The 17,982-nt window shown below is 35.7% G+C and overlaps 4 protein-coding genes, 9 non-coding genes and 1 pseudogene across 16 annotated transcripts; 8 read left to right on the top strand and 6 right to left on the bottom strand.

Moving 5' to 3' along the window:
* The first annotated feature begins 12 nt into the window (after positions 1 to 12).
* F23H12.16 lies at positions 13 to 195 on the top strand. The gene has a single exon (NR_069745.1). It is a non-coding gene; the product is annotated as an Unclassified non-coding RNA F23H12.16 (non-coding RNA).
* A 209-nt stretch (positions 196 to 404) lies between these two features.
* F23H12.12 lies at positions 405 to 551 on the bottom strand. Its single transcript, NR_069744.1, has one exon. It is a non-coding gene; the product is annotated as an Unclassified non-coding RNA F23H12.12 (non-coding RNA).
* A 192-nt stretch (positions 552 to 743) lies between these two features.
* F23H12.14 lies at positions 744 to 876 on the top strand. Its single transcript, NR_069743.1, has one exon. It is a non-coding gene; the product is annotated as an Unclassified non-coding RNA F23H12.14 (non-coding RNA).
* A 140-nt stretch (positions 877 to 1,016) lies between these two features.
* On the top strand, positions 1,017 to 1,164 carry F23H12.19. The gene has a single exon (NR_069742.1). It is a non-coding gene; the product is annotated as an Unclassified non-coding RNA F23H12.19 (non-coding RNA).
* A 145-nt stretch (positions 1,165 to 1,309) lies between these two features.
* F23H12.11 lies at positions 1,310 to 2,363 on the bottom strand (annotated as a pseudogene). Its single transcript has one exon. A coding segment is annotated over exon 1 (1,054 nt).
* Positions 2,364 to 4,298: 1,935 nt separating this feature from the next.
* On the bottom strand, positions 4,299 to 5,874 carry sqt-3 (the record flags this gene model as incomplete). 2 transcript variants are annotated; one of them, NM_001269483.3, is made up of 3 exons in its annotated part: positions 4,299 to 4,590; positions 4,643 to 5,334; positions 5,437 to 5,874. In NM_001269483.3, 3 exons carry the CDS (start codon positions 5,596 to 5,598, stop codon positions 4,539 to 4,541), a joined length of 906 nt encoding a protein of 301 aa, NP_001256412.1. The 2 variants fall into 2 exon arrangements, with proteins under 2 accessions (NP_001256412.1, NP_001256413.1); NM_001269484.3 differs by lacking the exon at positions 5,437 to 5,874 and having other exon boundaries at positions 4,539 to 4,590; positions 4,643 to 5,298.
* On the top strand, positions 5,662 to 5,805 carry F23H12.13. The gene has a single exon (NR_069741.1). It is a non-coding gene; the product is annotated as an Unclassified non-coding RNA F23H12.13 (non-coding RNA).
* A 912-nt stretch (positions 5,875 to 6,786) lies between the features above and the next one.
* On the bottom strand, positions 6,787 to 7,223 carry F23H12.21. Its single transcript, NR_102083.1, has 2 exons — positions 6,985 to 7,223; positions 6,787 to 6,896 (listed from the first exon to the last, which is right to left on the bottom strand). It is a non-coding gene; the product is annotated as an Unclassified non-coding RNA F23H12.21 (non-coding RNA).
* Positions 7,193 to 7,330, top strand: F23H12.20. The gene has a single exon (NR_069740.1). It is a non-coding gene; the product is annotated as an Unclassified non-coding RNA F23H12.20 (non-coding RNA).
* An 823-nt stretch (positions 7,331 to 8,153) lies between these two features.
* Positions 8,154 to 13,474, bottom strand: F23H12.3 (IncG). 2 transcript variants are annotated; one of them, NM_073693.6, is made up of 5 exons: positions 13,341 to 13,474; positions 12,543 to 12,682; positions 10,188 to 10,289; positions 9,782 to 9,898; positions 8,154 to 8,470 (listed from the first exon to the last, which is right to left on the bottom strand). In NM_073693.6, the coding sequence occupies exons 2-5, from the start codon at positions 12,660 to 12,662 to the stop codon at positions 8,258 to 8,260; spliced, it is 552 nt and encodes a 183-aa protein (NP_506094.2). In that variant the 5' UTR covers positions 12,663 to 12,682; positions 13,341 to 13,474; the 3' UTR covers positions 8,154 to 8,257. The 2 variants fall into 2 exon arrangements, with proteins under 2 accessions (NP_506094.2, NP_001122928.1); NM_001129456.3 differs by lacking the exons at positions 12,543 to 12,682; positions 13,341 to 13,474 and adding an exon at positions 10,343 to 10,535.
* Positions 12,711 to 14,431, top strand: snb-2 (V-SNARE coiled-coil homology domain-containing protein). The gene is made up of 3 exons (NM_073692.6): positions 12,711 to 12,846; positions 13,619 to 13,759; positions 14,089 to 14,431. The coding sequence occupies exons 1-3, from the start codon at positions 12,712 to 12,714 to the stop codon at positions 14,155 to 14,157; spliced, it is 345 nt and encodes a 114-aa protein (NP_506093.2). The 5' UTR covers position 12,711; the 3' UTR covers positions 14,158 to 14,431.
* Positions 14,432 to 15,149: 718 nt separating this feature from the next.
* tomm-20 (Mitochondrial import receptor subunit TOM20 homolog) lies at positions 15,150 to 16,305 on the top strand. The gene is made up of 3 exons (NM_073691.6): positions 15,150 to 15,293; positions 15,357 to 15,649; positions 16,007 to 16,305. Exons 1-3 carry the CDS (start codon positions 15,152 to 15,154, stop codon positions 16,136 to 16,138), a joined length of 567 nt encoding a protein of 188 aa, NP_506092.1. The 5' UTR covers positions 15,150 to 15,151; the 3' UTR covers positions 16,139 to 16,305.
* Positions 16,306 to 16,343: 38 nt separating this feature from the next.
* Positions 16,344 to 16,540, bottom strand: F23H12.17. The gene has a single exon (NR_069739.1). It is a non-coding gene; the product is annotated as an Unclassified non-coding RNA F23H12.17 (non-coding RNA).
* Positions 16,541 to 17,682: 1,142 nt separating this feature from the next.
* F23H12.18 lies at positions 17,683 to 17,812 on the top strand. The gene has a single exon (NR_069738.1). It is a non-coding gene; the product is annotated as an Unclassified non-coding RNA F23H12.18 (non-coding RNA).
* Positions 17,813 to 17,982: the final 170 nt, after the last annotated feature.

Below are 17,982 nucleotides of genomic sequence, written 5' to 3'. Positions count from 1 at the left end.
TTTTTTTCTGATACCGGTGAGCGTGTTTCTCGAAAAAGATGGAAATCTTAAAAATCTTGAGAAGAGTGGCGAATAAGGTGACGGTAAAAAGAGACAGGAACGGATATCTGAGGTAAAGATCAATCAATGCGAAGTTGGAGAGTTTCTAAGAAAAACAAAAAAAATGGCATTGAATTATTTGGCTAACGGTTACATTTATTTAGTTGAGTATTTGTTTGTGAGAATTAAAAGAGACAAAAGTTGTGGGTCAAATTAGAAATACTTAAAAGAAATCTTCGCTGTATTTTCAGAAATATGAAAAGACCGTAATTTTCCTATGGTACCAGTTTTAGTCTACTTCGACAGCTCATATTTCGGTTGTCTTTAATTTTACCAAAAATTATTGAAGTATTAAATCATAGAAAATTTGTTGGCGCGTATTTCGTTTCTTGAAAAAGTTTTGATAAAACCAAAAATATTCGAACTACACGATGTCAAAGTAAAAAAATTGAGTGCAAGACTGCATAAGAATACTTCTTTTTTCCAAATACTCTATTTGAATTTATTCTCTAATCTGAAGTTTTTCGTATTTAAAGAAGAATGATAGCTGTGAATAAAGTATGATAAAAATGAAATCATCAAAATGTTCGTTCCTGCTTGTATTTCACACAAAAAAAGTGAAAAGTTCTATAAAGGAATAAATATAAAAAGTAGATGAAAGACAAAAGGATGTGCGGTGTGTGTGTCTCAATAAAGGTTGTCTCCAGTCGGTTAGCTTCCTTTCATCCAAATTCTCTTTTCGGATAGAGGGGGTCATTCGGGTGAAAGTCGTATAAGAATAATGTGAAGAGATATGGGGAATCAGCCGTTAATTGGGAAAAAGAAAAGAGACAAGGAAAGCCACATGCTGTGATGAAAAGAACGAATTTCGGAATTTATCATTCTCTGGATGATTTTTCAAATCGTTTTCAATATTAATATTCTCACGGATGTCAAAACCCTGTGTTTAACCTGCGCATTTCTCGGTCTCTTTAGGCATTTCGTCCTCAAAGTTTATCTAGTGAGATTATCTTTTTCTTCGGCGCCTCGCATGTTTCTGTAATGGCGCCGGGTAGTCAATGAGGCCAAGTTTTATTGTTTTTCGAGGAAAGCACTCTGTTTTCACACCTGCTCTATCCATGAAACAAAAAGTTTATAAGGAACACATGGCTGTCAATTGAGAGAATGAAGTATAGGAATTTCCCGTACACTATTTTCAAACTCAAAGTATAATGGAGCTCAGGCTTAGGCTTACGCTTAGGATTTCCCTCGAATATTGCACTCATTATTATTGGCAGCCAATCGATATGTAGCAAAACCGAACTTCACGACGACTACGTGACTGGCGTACGTCTCTAGCAGCTTATGTCGTTAAAAGTGATAAAGAATTTTAAATTCAGAATCTGAAAACAGAAGACATTGCTCAATAATGACATCTCTGTAGACAGATACCGCGTATACAATTGAATATGCATTGCACCACACAGGTCGCTAACTTATTGGTAGCCAGGTGTGCGCATTTTCGAATTATTCTTGGCATAACACTGCAGAGAAAAATGAAGCGTTGTTGATTGCATTCCGCTTACGGATTATACTAATGCTCAGCTGTTGATTGAATGACACGACATCCGTTGTCTTTGCACACGTGGTTGAGTTATTGTCATAGGAAAAGAACTCCACGTAGAAACTCCATGCTTCGATCGGGAGCTTCTTGACAATTGTTAAAATCACGTGGTTTCTGTTTTGGTTGATTAATTTGATTGACTGGTGTTATTGCGATTATAATCGTGTCAAAAAACAGTATAAATCCATGTATGAGCTAATGAAATTATAGCGAGATGAGATTGATATTTAATAAACATACAAATAATTTACAAGCAAGAAAATGAATTAGCATCTGTCAAAGTTGATTAATTAGAGCATGAAATTGTCAATGTGCGGGTGTCAGAGAGATGAAAGATGGGTAACATCAAAGTAATAGACAAAAAAAGTATCAAACATTCATTAATTGGTGAACTGTGGGTGACTAGATAATGAAAATTGATACCTGAAAAGCAAGTTGACTTACTCTGCACGCACTCTTGTCAAGGCACATATTTTGCAAATCACTTGCCACGTGTTCCGTGAGGATCTCCTGATCCACGTTGTTCGAACACTACGAATGACGCTGCACCAAGAGGTTGTAACATCGTAACGTAATAGTTAACATCAGACAAATACGAAGATTTTGCAGTCCTCTTGAAGGAGTCTGTTCTGCATCTATTCTTATCAATGACAAAATCCACAAACGCTTCGTTGGTGAGCACATTATGAAGAGTGACGGAGTCCGAAATATTCCCCTTCCCGTAAAAAATGCCCATCTATGACTACAAGTGCTCGAGTTGAATATCAGATTATTTTATTGAAATTTTAAAATGTTTTAACTTACTTCAAAGTGTTCGAGAACGGCTCAAGCTCCAAACGTTTAAAAACTTCCGTTTCTATTACAGATTTCATAAAAATATAAAGTTTATTAATTTTGAGATATATGTAGTTAGATTTTAAAAAAAGTGTCGATTGCAGGAAATTTCAAATGCGGGCAATTGCTGAAAAGAGTAATTCAGCATTGTTTCTTCTGACTTTAAACCTTTTGGTGGACTTGTTTTTGATTTGAATTTTTATGTAAATATCTTTTCTAATAATCAAATTCTTGATTCGAAGGTGCGAAAGAAAATATACTTGTTTCAGCCGCTGCAACGAGTTGCTCAGGAAATCACCATGATCCATTATTATCTTGCCTAACCAACCCTGGTTAAGGTCGGCGAAACCATCATGCTTGAGTTCCTTAAAGGTGGGGTACCGAAAATTGAGACTTTGCTTTTTCAAACCCAAAATGGTCTAAAACTACCAAATTTCGTAATGGAAAGTTCTGAAAAATTTTCAAAAAAAGTTATGGCCGCCCAAAGTTTTGGAAAAAGTGGCCCATTTTTAGCTAAAATCTCATTCTTTAATGCATGTTTTCGCAATTTATTAGGTGTTATTTCGCTGATCGAGATGCTTTTCGGTCGATGCGGGCACAAACTTGTATCGTATTTGTGCCCGCATCGACCAAAAAACCATCTCAATTAACGAAATAACACAAAACAAAATGCCAAAACACGCATTAAAAGACGACAATCAAATGAAAATTAAGTTCCAACCACTGCAATAGAAGTTGCCAAAATTTTTGATTTAGCTAAAAATTTGAGATTTTAGCTAAAAATGGGCCATTTTTTCAGAAACTTTGAGCGGCCATAACTTTCTTTTGAAAATTATCAGAACGTCCCACTACGAAATTTGGTAGTTTTAGACCATTTTGGGTCTAAAAAAGCAAAGTCTCATATTAATTTTTGATTTCTTTTTAAACACTTCTTCATATAAACCTTATATAAAAAGTTTGTGTACAACAACTGTCTGAAACGTTGAATACCGTATATTCTTTATTAGTGCATTTCCAGTAGTACTGCAGTCTCTAATAGTGCTGCACCAACAGGTCTTCCGAAAATCAGCACTAACAGAGAATATACGGTAAGTTTCCTACTTGGCTTTTTTAAGCTTGTTTCTATAAGTTTTTGTTTTTCTTAAAAATTAGTGAACTTTTTCACATTTGTCAAACGAGAGCGATAGCAAACATACTTTTGGAAGTCAAGTAGAGACTTCTGTCCCTCGCATCTAAAAAAGGAATAAGCTAAAGGACATATTGCATTCCTGTAAAATCGTGTCTTTTTTTGATTGTCGGTATGCCGTGACTGTAGCGACCAGCACTTTCATCCACACCGAAACCCGATAGGAAACACTACGCGGACTTATCACCAGTTCTTTATCAAGTTTTTAGCGAAATAAAAAAAAAGACGTGGTCAGCTTTTCGATTCTCGAACCTCTTGTCTCTTTAAGGCTATCATCATTTTCATCAGGATTTGGGAGGACATTTGAAGAACATCTTTTGCCGAAACAAAACTGGATGGTTGCTTACGATGTGGAAATTGCCAATTAGCTATGAGGTGCTGTGTGTGATGGGAACTTCACAGAAAAGTCATGAAATAGTTGGAATCTGCGTCTATAAATCAAACTTTTTTATGAGGTGTCTCACATATGTTCCGTATTTATCCGGTTTTTATATCAGATCCGTCAACACACACTCACTCACACACGTACACGAGCAGTTGATTCTTATCGCTTTCTTTTTCGTTGCCGGATCGGAACACTTTCCCTGCCGTTTTGTGGGTCAAAAAGATATAGATACGGGGGTATCGATAGAAAACGGATTTCAAATAAATAATAATTTATTTGGTCGATGTACTGACGGGCTCGATGGTGATAAAATCTGAGTCTGTCAACGCGACTATACACAACAACGAGATGATGATGAGGTTTGGACTGTGAGAAGAAAGAAGTAAAGTTGAAACAAAAAAGAGAGAGGATATGATTGAGGAATGATTGAATCATAACGGTGCGACGCAGAAGTTGAACATCGTCTACCGCGATCCATTGACGATGTATGTTTATCGTCTGGTTCCGTCCTCGAAGAAGACTCCTCCATCGAGAGCGCAATACCTGAAATATTACAAATTTATAAATTATCCTAACCTTTTTAAACAAAACTCACTTTGGACAGATTCCCTTCTCTCCTGGGGTTCCAGCTGGTCCTGGTGGTCCTGGTGGTCCGGATTGTCCGTCGACTCCTGGTGGTCCGTCTGGTCCTGGGGCTCCCTTTGGTCCTGGTGGTCCTGGCGGTCCGTCGTTTCCTGGTGCTCCTGGTGGTCCTGGTGGTCCTGGTGGTCCAGAGTCTCCTGGCTCTCCTGGTGCTCCTGGGGTGAGTGGCTCGGAAATAGCTGGGGTTCCTGGCTCTCCGGCTGGTCCTGGGGCTCCGGCCTCTCCAGCTGGTCCTGGTGGTCCACGTGGTCCTGGGGATCCTGGGGCGGCATCGGTCCCTGGGCGTCCTGGGGTTCCAGCCTCTCCCGGGTCTCCTGGTGCTCCTGGTGGTCCTGGTGGTCCTGGTGGTCCTTGTGGGCATGGCTTGCATGGTGGTGGAGTAGTTGGCTCACATGGGGCAACTGGTGGCTTTCCTGGGGTTCCTGGAGTTCCTGGTGCTCCTGGACGTCCTGGCTTTCCTGGCTTTCCTGGGGCTCCAGCTGGTCCTGGTGGTCCTGGAAGGCAGCATCCCTCGCATTGGAGATTTGGAGCTGGGTTGACTTCTGGTCCTCCGTAGGCTTGACGGGTGGTACGGTTGCGTGGTGGAACTGGTCCAGCGTTGGCCTTCATGTAGTTGACCTCAGCAAAGATGTCCTTAGCAGATCCCTAGAAATAATAAAAGATATAAATATTATACAAAAGAACATATATCAACATCAAAATTTGCAATAAAAAAATATGTAAGAAATTAATTAAAATAAATATTACCTTGCAGAAGTTGATTTCGTGGTGCATCTGCTGTCTGACGTGCGACACGTACGAATAGACCATTGGAAGGGTCAAAAGAACTGAAGCGACGGCGGCAATAGAGAAACCCACAGCGGCATAGGCCACAAATTTGTAGGCTTTGAGCCTACCGTCAGTTTCCATAATGTGTTGCAAAAGGAAGGCTGATGCGAGTTTCTTCACCGCCTGCTCGTCCTTTTATACGACGGCGATCCGCGGATACGTCGCCCCGCCCAATGCGGGGTTGTCCGTACGAAGATATCGACGAGTCGCTGCGCGGAAGACTTATGAGAGATGCGGAAAGGCGGAGACACAGATGGTTTGGTAAAAGGATATGGGTCAAAATGAATGGAAATGATTTGCCATGATTTTTGAGGTTCGAGACGATAATCTATTGATTGGTTGATCAGACAATCAGGTGTACTGGAAAGACTGGAAAACTGGTAAGTTGTCCTTTTTTCAATTAATAATTTTAACGTTCAGATAAGTTTTACAAAATTTAAATGAATGAATTTATGAGTTTATAAAAATTAATTAGTTAAAAAGCATATTCAAAAAATGTGTTAGAACAACAGTTCCATGTCAAGAGTTCTAATATTACTGTAGTTCTCCGTGCTCTAACCTTCATAATTAGTTGTTTTTTGTATTAAAGATTTCAATCATTTATTGCAACTAAGAGTTTTTTATTTCAAGATAAAAGTTGACTACCGTCATGTTTATATTAGTTTTGCAGTTTTTTTTTCTAACCTTTGAAGCTCTGGCTGTGTTTGGTTTTATCGGAAAATAATCAATTGACTAAAGTTATAATTTCTTTTTCTTTTTTTTGTTTCAAGACTAATAGAGGAAATACTACATCCCAATTTTCGCTGGTCATTGTTTTACTACTGCCACAAATTTAAATTCAAATTCTTCACATTTTCACTATGTATACTTTTTTCTTAATTTTGTCACTTTCTCCTCCAAGAGAATGCTAAATCTACATCTACAACACCTGCAACAGGAACAAATGAAGATAAGAAGTTGTCTCCGTTGTTCTTCTGAAATACAGTACATCTTCTGCCCTCTCATCCTGCCTCACATGACCCGTTCACGCGCATTTATGTATTATTGTTATAGAGGTCGTTGTCGGGGGACCCCGGGGGCAAACGGAGATTGAAAAAAGGTCACTGATTATCTGGTTTATATAATCTATGGAACCTCATCTCGTGATGTTTCTGATCAAGGTAGACTCTTTATTTGACCATTTTTAACAATTCCATAGTTCTTATCATGCTCCCTTCACAACAGAAATGAAGTTAATAGAAAAATGTTACAGGAAAAAATATTCAAAAGTTAAAATGAAATATAGGTGTCCAAAAAGATTGTTATCGTATAGATCCGCAAATATTTCCAGGTGTTTGATCATCGAAAATTTTCTGGATAAGACAATTTTAGGCGTGTTTCTGAAAGCTCATCAAACCAAAATATCATATTTCATGGAAAATGAAAAATAGAAGACGATCGAAACCCTCGACGTCCAAGAAAACTTACAGTAAGTTTCGATTACTTCAGAAAATAAGCGAACATACTTGCAAACATAATCTGTGCGTAACTTTCTGTATTTTTTCTTAACGTACGTATGTCCGTATGTTATGCAATGAATATTTGGCATTTTGACACATCCCCCACCAATTTATCATCTGAATGCAACGACCTTGATAACACCCATAAAGGCAATATTAATAATCAGAAGAGTTTCCGATGGCGCCGACAAACACTTATTCACGCATAATAATAATGATCAATCCAGTCTCGGAAAAAGAGGTGCGGTCACGAAGCTTCTGCTTTATCACATTTCTCTTGTATTTAGGGAAATTCGAACTGTTTAAAGTCAAACGAGAGATTCGATCTCTTCATATCCGTAATCTCATTTTCTTCATTGCTTTTTTCAGTTACCACGTTTATGAGGTACTAAACATTTAAGAGGGCGAAATGTTGCAATGTGTGTCAACGTCTTCCTCCTGACGACAGCAGAAAAGAACACCTTTTCGCAGGAATGGATATCGAGTTTTTGGGTTTCCTGCCATTCATCCAGTGACAGTTTTTCTTATCAACAACTTATCAAAAGACTGGATTTTTTTAAAAGATGGGGGGAGACTGAGTAAATTCCAGGGAGAAGTCATTAAACGTGAATTTCGTCACAAAATTTTGCCGCTTTTCGCTTTCGTAGGTTTGGCAAAAACTATTCCAAATTTGGTTTTTAGTTTTTAAGGTAAATTTTTTAAACATATTACTAATTGTAAAATAAAACTGACAAAAAAATTTTTTAGACCGACAACCTTCGAAAAATTGTTGAAAATTGAGACACACACTTTTTGACTGAAATAAAAAACTTTCGAATAATTTTTTAAAAGTTTTATTATGATATTTGGTTATTTTAGCACAAATTGTTTTAAAATAAAATTTTAAATAATTATATTGTAATACCATTTCAGACGTTTTTCTTTAAACTAATAGTAAAAACCATCCACGGAAACTACATTACTTAAAAAACAGAAATATGAGAATTTGAAAGATTTGATTCCATAAAATCAATATTTTCTGTTCAACGTATTGTCTTTTATCATTAATCTTTCACGAACTGTGTTCTCTGAATCATTTCTCATCCTTTCTTAAACATCTCGACATCAAAACAACAACAACAATAGGAACGCTACATATATTCGAATATACCCGTTTTATTTGCAAACAGACAGTTTATCTTCCCCACAAACAGATATTCAATCAACCATTGATTATTATTTTCAAATATTTTATATTTGATTCAGTCGGCATGTGATAATGGCAATTCCGTGTTGATCTCAAACATTGATTTGAACATGTAGGATTTGCTCATATTCAAAAAATATAAATCTCGATTGATGTCGAGTACAAATTTCACAAGATTCTTTCGTTGAAGAGCCACACAAACCAGAAGCATTGCCACTCCAATTCCAAGGAAAAGACATCCAGTGACTACAAATGGTGGTTCTTGTTGCTGGAAAAAATATAAATAAATTTTTTTCAATAAATTCATCTCCTCAATTTTGAAGTTTCAAAATTCAAAAGGATTTATGTAAATTTGATTCGAAAACGCAAGTAGCTATGATATTGGCAAAACCTAATATCGAATTTCGTGGCAAGTTTTTGCGTTTTTGAATGGAATTTTCAGACTATTCCGTTTCTTTTTCGTACTTTTTTTAGTTGGCTTTTTTTTAGATGAGGCAAATTCAAATATTTTTGGTTCTTAAATAGTAGGCCAAAGATTATATTTCATTTCAGATAAGACTACACAAATTGCATCATCAATCAACTTAAAAATTGTCATGTAATGAACCTCATCCTTCTTGTGGAAGATGTTTCAAATAATTATCTTGCCCAATTAGCCACACTACATTCCACTGTCCAGTCGTTTTTTTTCTTTTCAAATCTTCCGCAATTTGCTGATACACCAAAAAAAAAGAAGAAACAAATGGATCATTCTCTCCACCTTTTTTGTTTAGTTTTTCTCAATTAGAAATACCATAATGTTGATGAAAGAACTGAAGAACGAAAGCGAGAAGCATATCCGAAAAAGGAAAAGTCGAAGAGATAATATAAGGATGTATAAAAGATGTGCGATGATTGATAAGGGCATGTGTATTCTGCGTCTCTCAAAGGTAAATGTTCGAATTTTCAGTTCGAATTTTCACAAGATTAAAAATTATTCAAAAGGGTGTCAATATTGTAATTGTATAATTTATAATTTTTCAATGTTTTTAATTTGAGGATTACAAGTCGGGGCACGGAATCACAGAAAATGAATTACCGGTATTAACTCAGATTCTGGCGTTATCAAAATACCGTATTTTTGTTTATTAGTATTGCTATTGTCACAGTTAAAAGTGCGATTCATACGTGTATTAACTGCACTGTGAAATTTTCTGCGAATTCCTAATCAGTCAGTGTAAAGGATCATTCTATCATATATTCTTCAAGTTTTGTGCTAGGAAATCAGTTTTTGATATTGAGCCAACAATTAGGAATGTTGTCGGAGGATGAAACGTTTCAGAATAAATTCAAAACAGGTTCATTTTATCTTATCATTCCCCAAATTCTTTCTTAATTTTTTGCATCTCCACCACTGATTCATTTTTTATTCCGATTCACCTAATTTTGGTGATTGACCATCATCACACTTCTACGTTGATTTAGAAAACCAGCTGACAGGAGATGAGGAGAAGCCGTAGCCGAAGAACATAATCAAATTTAAAATGATAGGCAACAACGCGTATCTTTCACTCAATTCTCCACTCCACTATTCACTCACCACAATTAAAACGATAATCCCGCTGAGAATAAGGGTGGTGCCGACGACGAAAAGACCAGAAAGGGCAAGTACCGTTGCAGCTGACGAGGGACCTTTTTTACGATTTTCTTGCTCGTGCTGAAATGTTAAATGATGAATTCGAGTTACAAAAAATGGCAAATACTAAAGAAATTAAATACATCAAACATGTCGTTCGATGTAGTGCAAAATATGTGTTAAATTAAAATAGTGATTTATGTTCAAATGCTCAAACTTAAAACATGATTTGTTTCAGGTTTTCGGGCGCGCAATGTCACATTGGACGTGCGCAGATTGCGTTTGATTCACAAAATAGTCAATTTTATAGACTTTCCAGTCAGAATCTCCGCACAACTTTCATTTATATATTGCGAATTTTTTGTATTACCTTATCAAAAACTGGAGTTGCCATTCTTCTCAATGGATCCTCTTGGGAACTGTACTGTTTTTGAGGAACTTTGATCTTCTGACTGAGAGCCGGTGAATGATCCTGAAAAAAGATAGATTAATACACTCTTCGAGCCTGAATACAAAAATGCAAACCTGCGCATAGACTTCATCTAAATAGCTCACAGTCAAATGTGTTGGCTTTTCTACTTTCTTCTCCATTTTCAGATTATTTGTGTATGTCTCAGAATATATTTTCAGAATGAAAAAAAGTGAATCAGTGTGAAATGACTAATATTTCAAAATGCTCTTCTTTTCTACCTCTTTTACAGTTCCCAGAGTAATCAATAAATTTTTGTTATCACTATCATTTTCTTCTCTATCCACATCATGCAGCACACAGTCAAATGTGTTTGCTTTCCCTCATACATACAAAAAATGTCACAACTTTTTTTCGCAATACTTTTTTGCCTCAAATTTATCATCATTCCCATTATTTCCATATTTTCTGAATGTTTCTTGTTTGTTGCATAATGTATTGAGAGTTTGACACATTATTCCAACAACATCATTTTGAATTTTAAATTCAGAAAAACCGAAGATGATATTTTTTATTGGGTCTCTCGGCTTTTAATAACACTTGTTTCAACAAAAACCATGCGATAGTGTCTGGACTTGTGCATTTTTAAAAATTATTGGTTAGTTAGACACAATTTTCTCTATTCAGATCACAAGTCATGCGACGGTCATGTCAACTGAAAATATGATTGATAAGACAACTGAAAAAGCTTCTCATACATTCAAATTTCATAACTCCGTTTTTGACACTATTTGTAATTTTTGGTCCTCAACCTACAAGGGTGCTAATAATTTCAAATTTTGCTACGAATTTGTTCAGTGTTTTCTGACATCATTTGAATCGTCATTTGATTAAGTCATTTTGTACTATGCCGTTTGAATGTATGCAACAAATACTTCTATCGGTGGTTGCCACGTCATAAATCACAACAACTATAGTAGAAAAGTGCGAAGAAAAACTAAACTATGCCATTTCGACTTTCAAAAAAATGTTTTGGAAAATAAGTTTGTTTTTTCAAGTAGTTCTTTGTTGAAAAATTAATACAATTTTTTGGTGGTTCAACATTTTAAAAAAAGTTACATTTAGCTTTAGCTAAAATGTCCAATCTTGAAAATTTGTATGTAATTGAAGAGAAATTAATTTCCGCCTTTAAAAGGTGGAATAGTGCCAGTGCGACAATAAGATATTTAAAATCACTGTTATGCTGCTGAAATGATTGATTATAATAGTGAAACTAATAAAAAATTTTTAACTTCTTTGGAAAAATCAACAACTGAAAATAACTCGGTTTTCAGACATCAGAATTTTGAAAATGGACGAAAAGACACATTTTCTACAACTTTTTATTCTAATTATGTTTTGATTATTTGTATTCACTAAAAAATGTAGTTTTTGTTGGAACTATGGGAGTCCCAGACTTCTGTAGGCGAATTTTCACTGCTACTACTCCAGCTTTGAATAATTCGAAGTTATATTTCTGGGCCTTTTCGAGTCTTTCACAGCAGTACAAAATTTGATGCTATTCCACGTTCAAATATACAGCATAAGACGCTTTTTGTCTGTGCAAAAAGGTAAAAAATCAAAAATAATAAAAATAAACTTTAAATTCAATTTTGCGTAATTCAAGTTCTATTGCAACTTTTGGATTTACTGAAACAGTGATTATCCTTGTTACCGTTACCACATTTGAAATTGTTTCCAAAATGTGCTACCTGGAAAACTTGAAACCAGACAATTCACTTTTTCTGTCTCATTATAAAGTTTCTGTTTCATTTTTGTGTTTTGATATTTGCAACATATTTGATGACAGTTTAGCTCTTAATGTTATGGCTTAAAAGAAGGTCACACCAATTCTTAAGTGGCCATTTAGAAGTTATTATAAGCCTGCTAATGACGACTAATGCCGAATTTCAGAAACTTCAAATCATTCTAACCAAAAAGATGTATTCATCATAAAAGTAGGGAAGAGAGTAACTTACAAGGATCTAGAAATAGTAATGTTCAGAAGCTTCGTTCGTGAATGGACGGAGCTATATTCTTTCTTTTTTGCTTTTTCTTTCCGTTTTCTTCGTTTTTGCATGTGTCACGATGTTTTCTCATTTTTGTATTCAAAATCATGGAAAGAAGAAGAGAACAAGACAACAACAAATTTTTGTATGATTCGTTTTAATTTTTGTAATATTAGATGAACTCCGTCTCAACTCATCCATGAATATTTAAACAATTTTATGACACGCCTATTTTTTTCATTTTTTTTCCCCTCATAAAAGGACCCACCATTTGATATGGAGACGATGGCCGAGATGGCAAAGATGTCGTGTCTAAATGAAGTGGCCGACTCACTGGGACCATTAGAAAATTATTCCCATTTTCTTCGTTCTCATTGTTGTTTCTCATCATTTTTCTGTTGTTTTTTTCTGAAATATACAAGTTAATGTTTTCCAGAATGTCTGCAAATAACGAAGCAAATAAAGATTTAGAAGCTGGAAATGGTGAAGCTCAACCGCCAACAGGTACTTATAACACTAAACGCATGCAAATGGCTCAAGCTCAAGTCAACGAAGTCATTGATGTGATGAGAGTAAGTTTAATTTGAATAGTTGAGACATATAACAGGTTACGATTGAATTAATTGAGACCAAATATGAGCCTCAGGAAAAATGGATAGCGGAATAGGTTTTAAAATTTCTAAAATTTCTAAAAAAATTTCTAAACTTGGCAATCGACTTAGCCAGTTTTTAAAATTTGTGACGACATTTTAGCGTTCGGAATTTTTGACCATTGCCGAATTAAAAAAAAACCATTAAACACAGAAATTGAATATCACGATAATTTTCTCAAAAACAGTTCGAAGTTGAAGCTCAACAAAAAATTTATGTTTGAAAATAGACAGAAATTCGGCAATGTTGGTTGCCGGTTGCCGAAAGCTAAAAAATATATTTTTTAAATCAAAATGCTTCATCAAAAATTTCAATTTAGATTAAGAAAAAAAACTGGAAACATCTCATTTAATAATTATCAAGTTTTGAAAACCCGGCAATGTATTGGTGTTCACTTTTTTGATAATAAACTAACCGAATTTATATGTATTATTTCTGTGCAACTATTCTAGCTCCACAAGAATATTTAAATAATATGAATAAAAAGTCACAATAGTACAAGATGACCGGGTCAGGAATATTTTGTACTATTTTGAATTCTTCTCTTTCTCAACAGCCATATCAATCGGAACATCCAATTTCTTCAAAGAGGTGTTAAATAAATATTGAAAGAAAGGAGAACAAGTAAAGATTGGGGAGACGCAGAATTAAACTAGAGATTGAAGGAAAAGTATGTATAATTCAAAATTTCAGAACAATGTGAACAAGGTTATGGAACGTGATGTTCAGCTGAACTCTTTGGATCATCGCGCCGAAGTTCTTCAGAACGGAGCATCTCAATTCCAACAGTCTTCCCGTACTCTTCGTCAGAAATACTGGTGGCAAAATATTCGAGTACGTTATAGTCTATTAGATTTTCTATATACCAGATTTTCCCCCTCATGAGCCAATATAAGTTTAGTTTCGCCGCTTCTGATACTCTTGCAGTAAACCGTATTTTAAGGTGAATGCGTCACTTTTGTAGGGTACAACTCAACCTCGTTCGAAGATGAAACCAGGCATTTTTATTTTTCAAAGCTTTTAACGGCAATATTTCAAAAGGCTTTCATTTTTCCGAAGGAAATCTACAATTACATGACAAACTAATAGATAAAGTACGGTAGATACTTTTGTTCCAAACAAAAATGTGTTCAACTTCCACTACTCTTTTCATATTATTTCAGATGATGATCATCATTGGACTCATCGCATTCCTAGTAATTGGAATCTTCCTAATCTGGATTTTCAACTGATCAATTGGCAAACATCAAATAAACGCTACTACTGCATAACTAACATAACTTTGTACCATATTTGGCCTACTTCTACTGCTTTCTTGCTATTTTATTTTGAATTAGCTTTCGAGTAATCATGCTCAGCGACTCGATTGTCCATGTTTCCGATTCTCTGCGAGATTTCTTATTGCACGATAACCCCCCGGTGTATTGATTGTAGGTGCGAAACCGAACGAATAAAATATAAATTATGAAAAATAATGCCATTACGAATAAAATGTATTGAAGCCTCAAGTGTGACATAACAATGGCGGCTATATGAGCTCTGCCGACACGCGCTTACCACAAAAATCAATTGAGCAAACAGTGTGAAATTCGGACTCGTTTCGACACACAAATGTTTAGTTTTTGTTAGTCACTCAGTATGAAATAAATAGAAGAATGAGACAAATACAAGTTGAGGTACATTCTATTGGCAAAATAGAAGAAATGGGAGAGAAATATGGAAGAATAATAATAATAGAAAAAGTAACTGTGGTTTAAAAGAATAATTCAATTTTTTGGTATTCCATTCCACTGCCTAGAAGTTTCAATTAGAGCAATTATGGTTATGGAGTCCAGATATATTTTATGCAACTCATGGAACCAAAATGGAACCAAAATCTTTCTCACTTGAAAACTTTATTTAAACTACGCGCGTTTTTAAGCACGAAAAGTGCGCAAGCATGTTTGCTGACGCGATTGTACAATCACTGACGCATTTTTCGCACTGCGAACATTTTTACATTAAATTTTTTGTTTTATGTAATTTTATATTCTTTTATCAACAAATTTCCATTTTAAAACACAATAAAAATTTTCACAGTTTTTATTTTCACTTATCTTATAGTTTTTCATGATTCTTACTCGTTTAAAAACTGATTTAGGTGATGCAAACTATAAAAATTGACATGAAAAGTCTATCGATGTCCCTATACTCCATCAAATTTTTTTCAATTTGTATTTTACAGGAATGTCGGACACAATTCTTGGTTTCAACAAATCAAACGTCGTTTTGGCTGCTGGAATTGCTGGAGCCGCTTTCCTCGGCTACTGCATTTACTTCGATCATAAGAGAATCAACGCTCCAGACTACAAGGACAAGATTAGGCAAAGTCAGTGTTTTAACAACATATTTCCTTCGGATTTTTATCTAAAAACAACTTATTTTCTTTCAGAGAGACGTGCCCAGGCTGGAGCAGGAGGAATGGCTCCACGTCGTCCAGCTGCAGCAGGCAATGATGCTGCTCCAGATGTCACCGATCCATCCCAAATGCAAAGGTTCTTCTTGCAAGAGGTTCAACTCGGAGAAGAACTCATGGCAGCCGGAAATGTTGATGAAGGTGCCGTGCACATTGCCAACGCAGTCATGCTCTGCGGTGAATCTCAACAACTCCTGTCTATCTTCCAACAAACATTGTCGGAAGATCAGTTCCGTGCTGTTGTTCAACAATTGCCGTCGACTCGCGAAGTAAGTGGTTTTTAAATGTAAAAATTCACTTTAAAAGTTATTGAAATGTGACTGTTAAATACTATTTAAAAAATTTTCATGTGAAAACCTGGCATTCAAATTAACCTGTCCGAGAAAATATTCGAAATTAAATATACAATTTTGAAGGATGCAAAATTTTCTTATAATTTTGAGCCACATTCCATCAAAAATGCGTTATTTCAGTACAACAGTTTCAAATGCAAATTAAACATTCGAATATCTAGGAGAACTTATTCAAAATTCTAGTTAAGTAGGCATATATTCAAACTAGAATTTTTTACTCACAGAAATTGGTTTATTTTTTCAATTTTCAATATCTTCTATGTTAATTTTTAGCGTCTTGCGGAAATGTTCGGAGCGAAAGCAGATGAGGCAGAAAACGAGCCACCAATGGTTCAATACCTCGGAGACGGACCTCCACCAGCACAAATCCAAGAGCTTATCGATGACACCGACGACTTGGAGTAATGGATAATGATTTAAAAGTTTTATTAACTTTCAATTTAATTCTTCGTATTTTTCGTTCACCAACCCTGTTTAGTTTAGGTGTTTTCCTCCTCACGGATCCTCATTGTCTGTTGCTCTTATTCGTTTCCTCATTGATTTTTTATTTCTATAATAAATGCATTGCTCATAACATCCAATCGAAATAAGGAAGTTCTGGTCTACTCATAATCGTTTGATCTAGAAAATTTCTGCTCGGATGAACACTTCTAATGAAATCACTCCCTTCCACTCTTCTTATTTCATTTCGAGGTCTCCGTCTCGATTCGCCAGGTGCAGGGACGTCAAGATACCCTGTCATTTACCCAGAGGCTCTTTTTCTCTTCATCTCGGTGTTCCTCACGCGATGTTCACACTTCAGACCACAAAGATCTCTTGTTCCAATTGTTCAAAGATTCATCGTTGACCAGTTCAGTTTTTATTAGTCCTCGCTTCTTCTTTTAGCATCCAAAAACATTTTTCATTTGTCTATTCTCAGTCTGAGCCACAAGCACTGTCCCTAGCAACATATAAGCGCATCTGTCTCAAATGGACCTCTCAAATTGCCGAAAAGTAGGTGAAGAACGAAGAGAGGGAGGTGGAGCCTCTTCCTGGGTTGTCATGGATTTTGACGGCTGATGATGAGTGAAAGAAGATTTAAGAGTTGGAAGAGAAGTGACGAACAGCTCATTTCTGTCATTTCGCTGTCTTCCAAACATTTTGTGGTTTTTAGTTGACTGGCAGACCCACAAGTGTAACCTTTTCCCAATTACCCTCTTTAATCAATTTAGATTTGTGTTCAAGTAAGAATATATATTCGTTTGCGGAATCGTGATAATGTTGTTCTGGTTTTCTCAAGGCATTTTATAAACCTAAATTACATAATTTTCATTAACAAATCGGTCAAATTAGGCACCACTGTAATCGTGGCGAGACCTAGCTGAGAGGCCGCAAATACGGTACTTAATCTCGTACCGAACAAAACTTTGTAGCTACAGTACTCACAAGTATTTCAACTTTTTCAAAGCGATGTTTTAAATACTCTTTTTCTGAAAGTTTCACGTGTTCTTTATCTGTATTTCTCCCGAAAAATTAAAGCTTTTACGTAGTACATTGTAAAAAAATTGGGTAAAACTATGCAAATACGGAGGTAGGAAATTGCAAAATAATTTTGACTAAGGTATGGGTGACTGCAAAGTTTCTATCGTGTCGAGACCGACCGGGGAAAATAGAAAAATACGGTAGCTGGGTGATGAGAGAACTTGGAAGCCAGTGAGGCATATTTTTTGTAATTCAAGCCTGTAGGAAGCTCACTTCAGATTTGAGAACGGGCTGATCACAAAAGAAAACCAATCGAATTTGCACCTTTGTTCCTCTCTTTCTCTTTTTCTCCCAACGATTTGTAATCATCAATCCGTTCGTTTATCCATCATATGTTTAGTTACAAGAGTCGTTCGACTGGTCCTCGCCGACGTCGGCTCTGCTAAGAGAGCACCAATAATAATAATAAAAAAATAAAAGAATCATCGGACGAAGAGCAGACAATTTTCAACATTTTCATCATCATCATTGTGTGTGTGGCGGGGCGTTGGAAGGGCGGCTCGAATTTCCGTCGAGATCCACATGTTGGAAGTCACATAGAGATTATAGAAAGAAGAGAAGCAGATGAATTGTGCACTTTTGTCTCAAAAGGTGTCTGGATTGATGGAAAGTCTAAATTTTCAGTTTTACTTTTCATATTTATTTCAGAGGCACATTGTAACTTTTTAGCATCCCATCATTTTTTAGCAGGTTTTTTTAAAAATAAAGTTGAATCAATTTTTCAATTC

This window comes from Caenorhabditis elegans, chromosome V, assembly GCF_000002985.6.
Source record: "Caenorhabditis elegans chromosome V".
Taxonomy (NCBI): Eukaryota; Metazoa; Nematoda; class Chromadorea; order Rhabditida; family Rhabditidae; genus Caenorhabditis; species Caenorhabditis elegans.
Note: the sequence above shows the minus strand (reverse complement) of the source record. Positions and strands in the feature narration are given on the sequence as shown.

Coding starts and splice junctions, on each gene's coding strand:
- F23H12.3 (NM_073693.6), bottom strand. CDS start 12,662: ATGAGAAACAACAATGAGAACGAAGAAAATGGGAATAATTTTCTAATG. Junction 9,899..10,187: donor CAACTCCAGTTTTTGATAAG/GTAATACAAAAA, acceptor TTAACATTTCAG/CACGAGCAAGAAAATCGTAA. Junction 8,471..9,781: donor GGATTATCGTTTTAATTGTG/GTGAGTGAATAG, acceptor TATTTTTTCCAG/CAACAAGAACCACCATTTGT.
- tomm-20 (NM_073691.6), top strand. CDS start 15,152: ATGTCGGACACAATTCTTGGTTTCAACAAATCAAACGTCGTTTTGGCT. Junction 15,294..15,356: donor CAAGGACAAGATTAGGCAAA/GTCAGTGTTTTA, acceptor ATTTTCTTTCAG/AGAGACGTGCCCAGGCTGGA. Junction 15,650..16,006: donor AATTGCCGTCGACTCGCGAA/GTAAGTGGTTTT, acceptor GTTAATTTTTAG/CGTCTTGCGGAAATGTTCGG.
- snb-2 (NM_073692.6), top strand. CDS start 12,712: ATGTCTGCAAATAACGAAGCAAATAAAGATTTAGAAGCTGGAAATGGT. Junction 12,847..13,618: donor AAGTCATTGATGTGATGAGA/GTAAGTTTAATT, acceptor TCAAAATTTCAG/AACAATGTGAACAAGGTTAT. Junction 13,760..14,088: donor ACTGGTGGCAAAATATTCGA/GTACGTTATAGT, acceptor ATATTATTTCAG/ATGATGATCATCATTGGACT.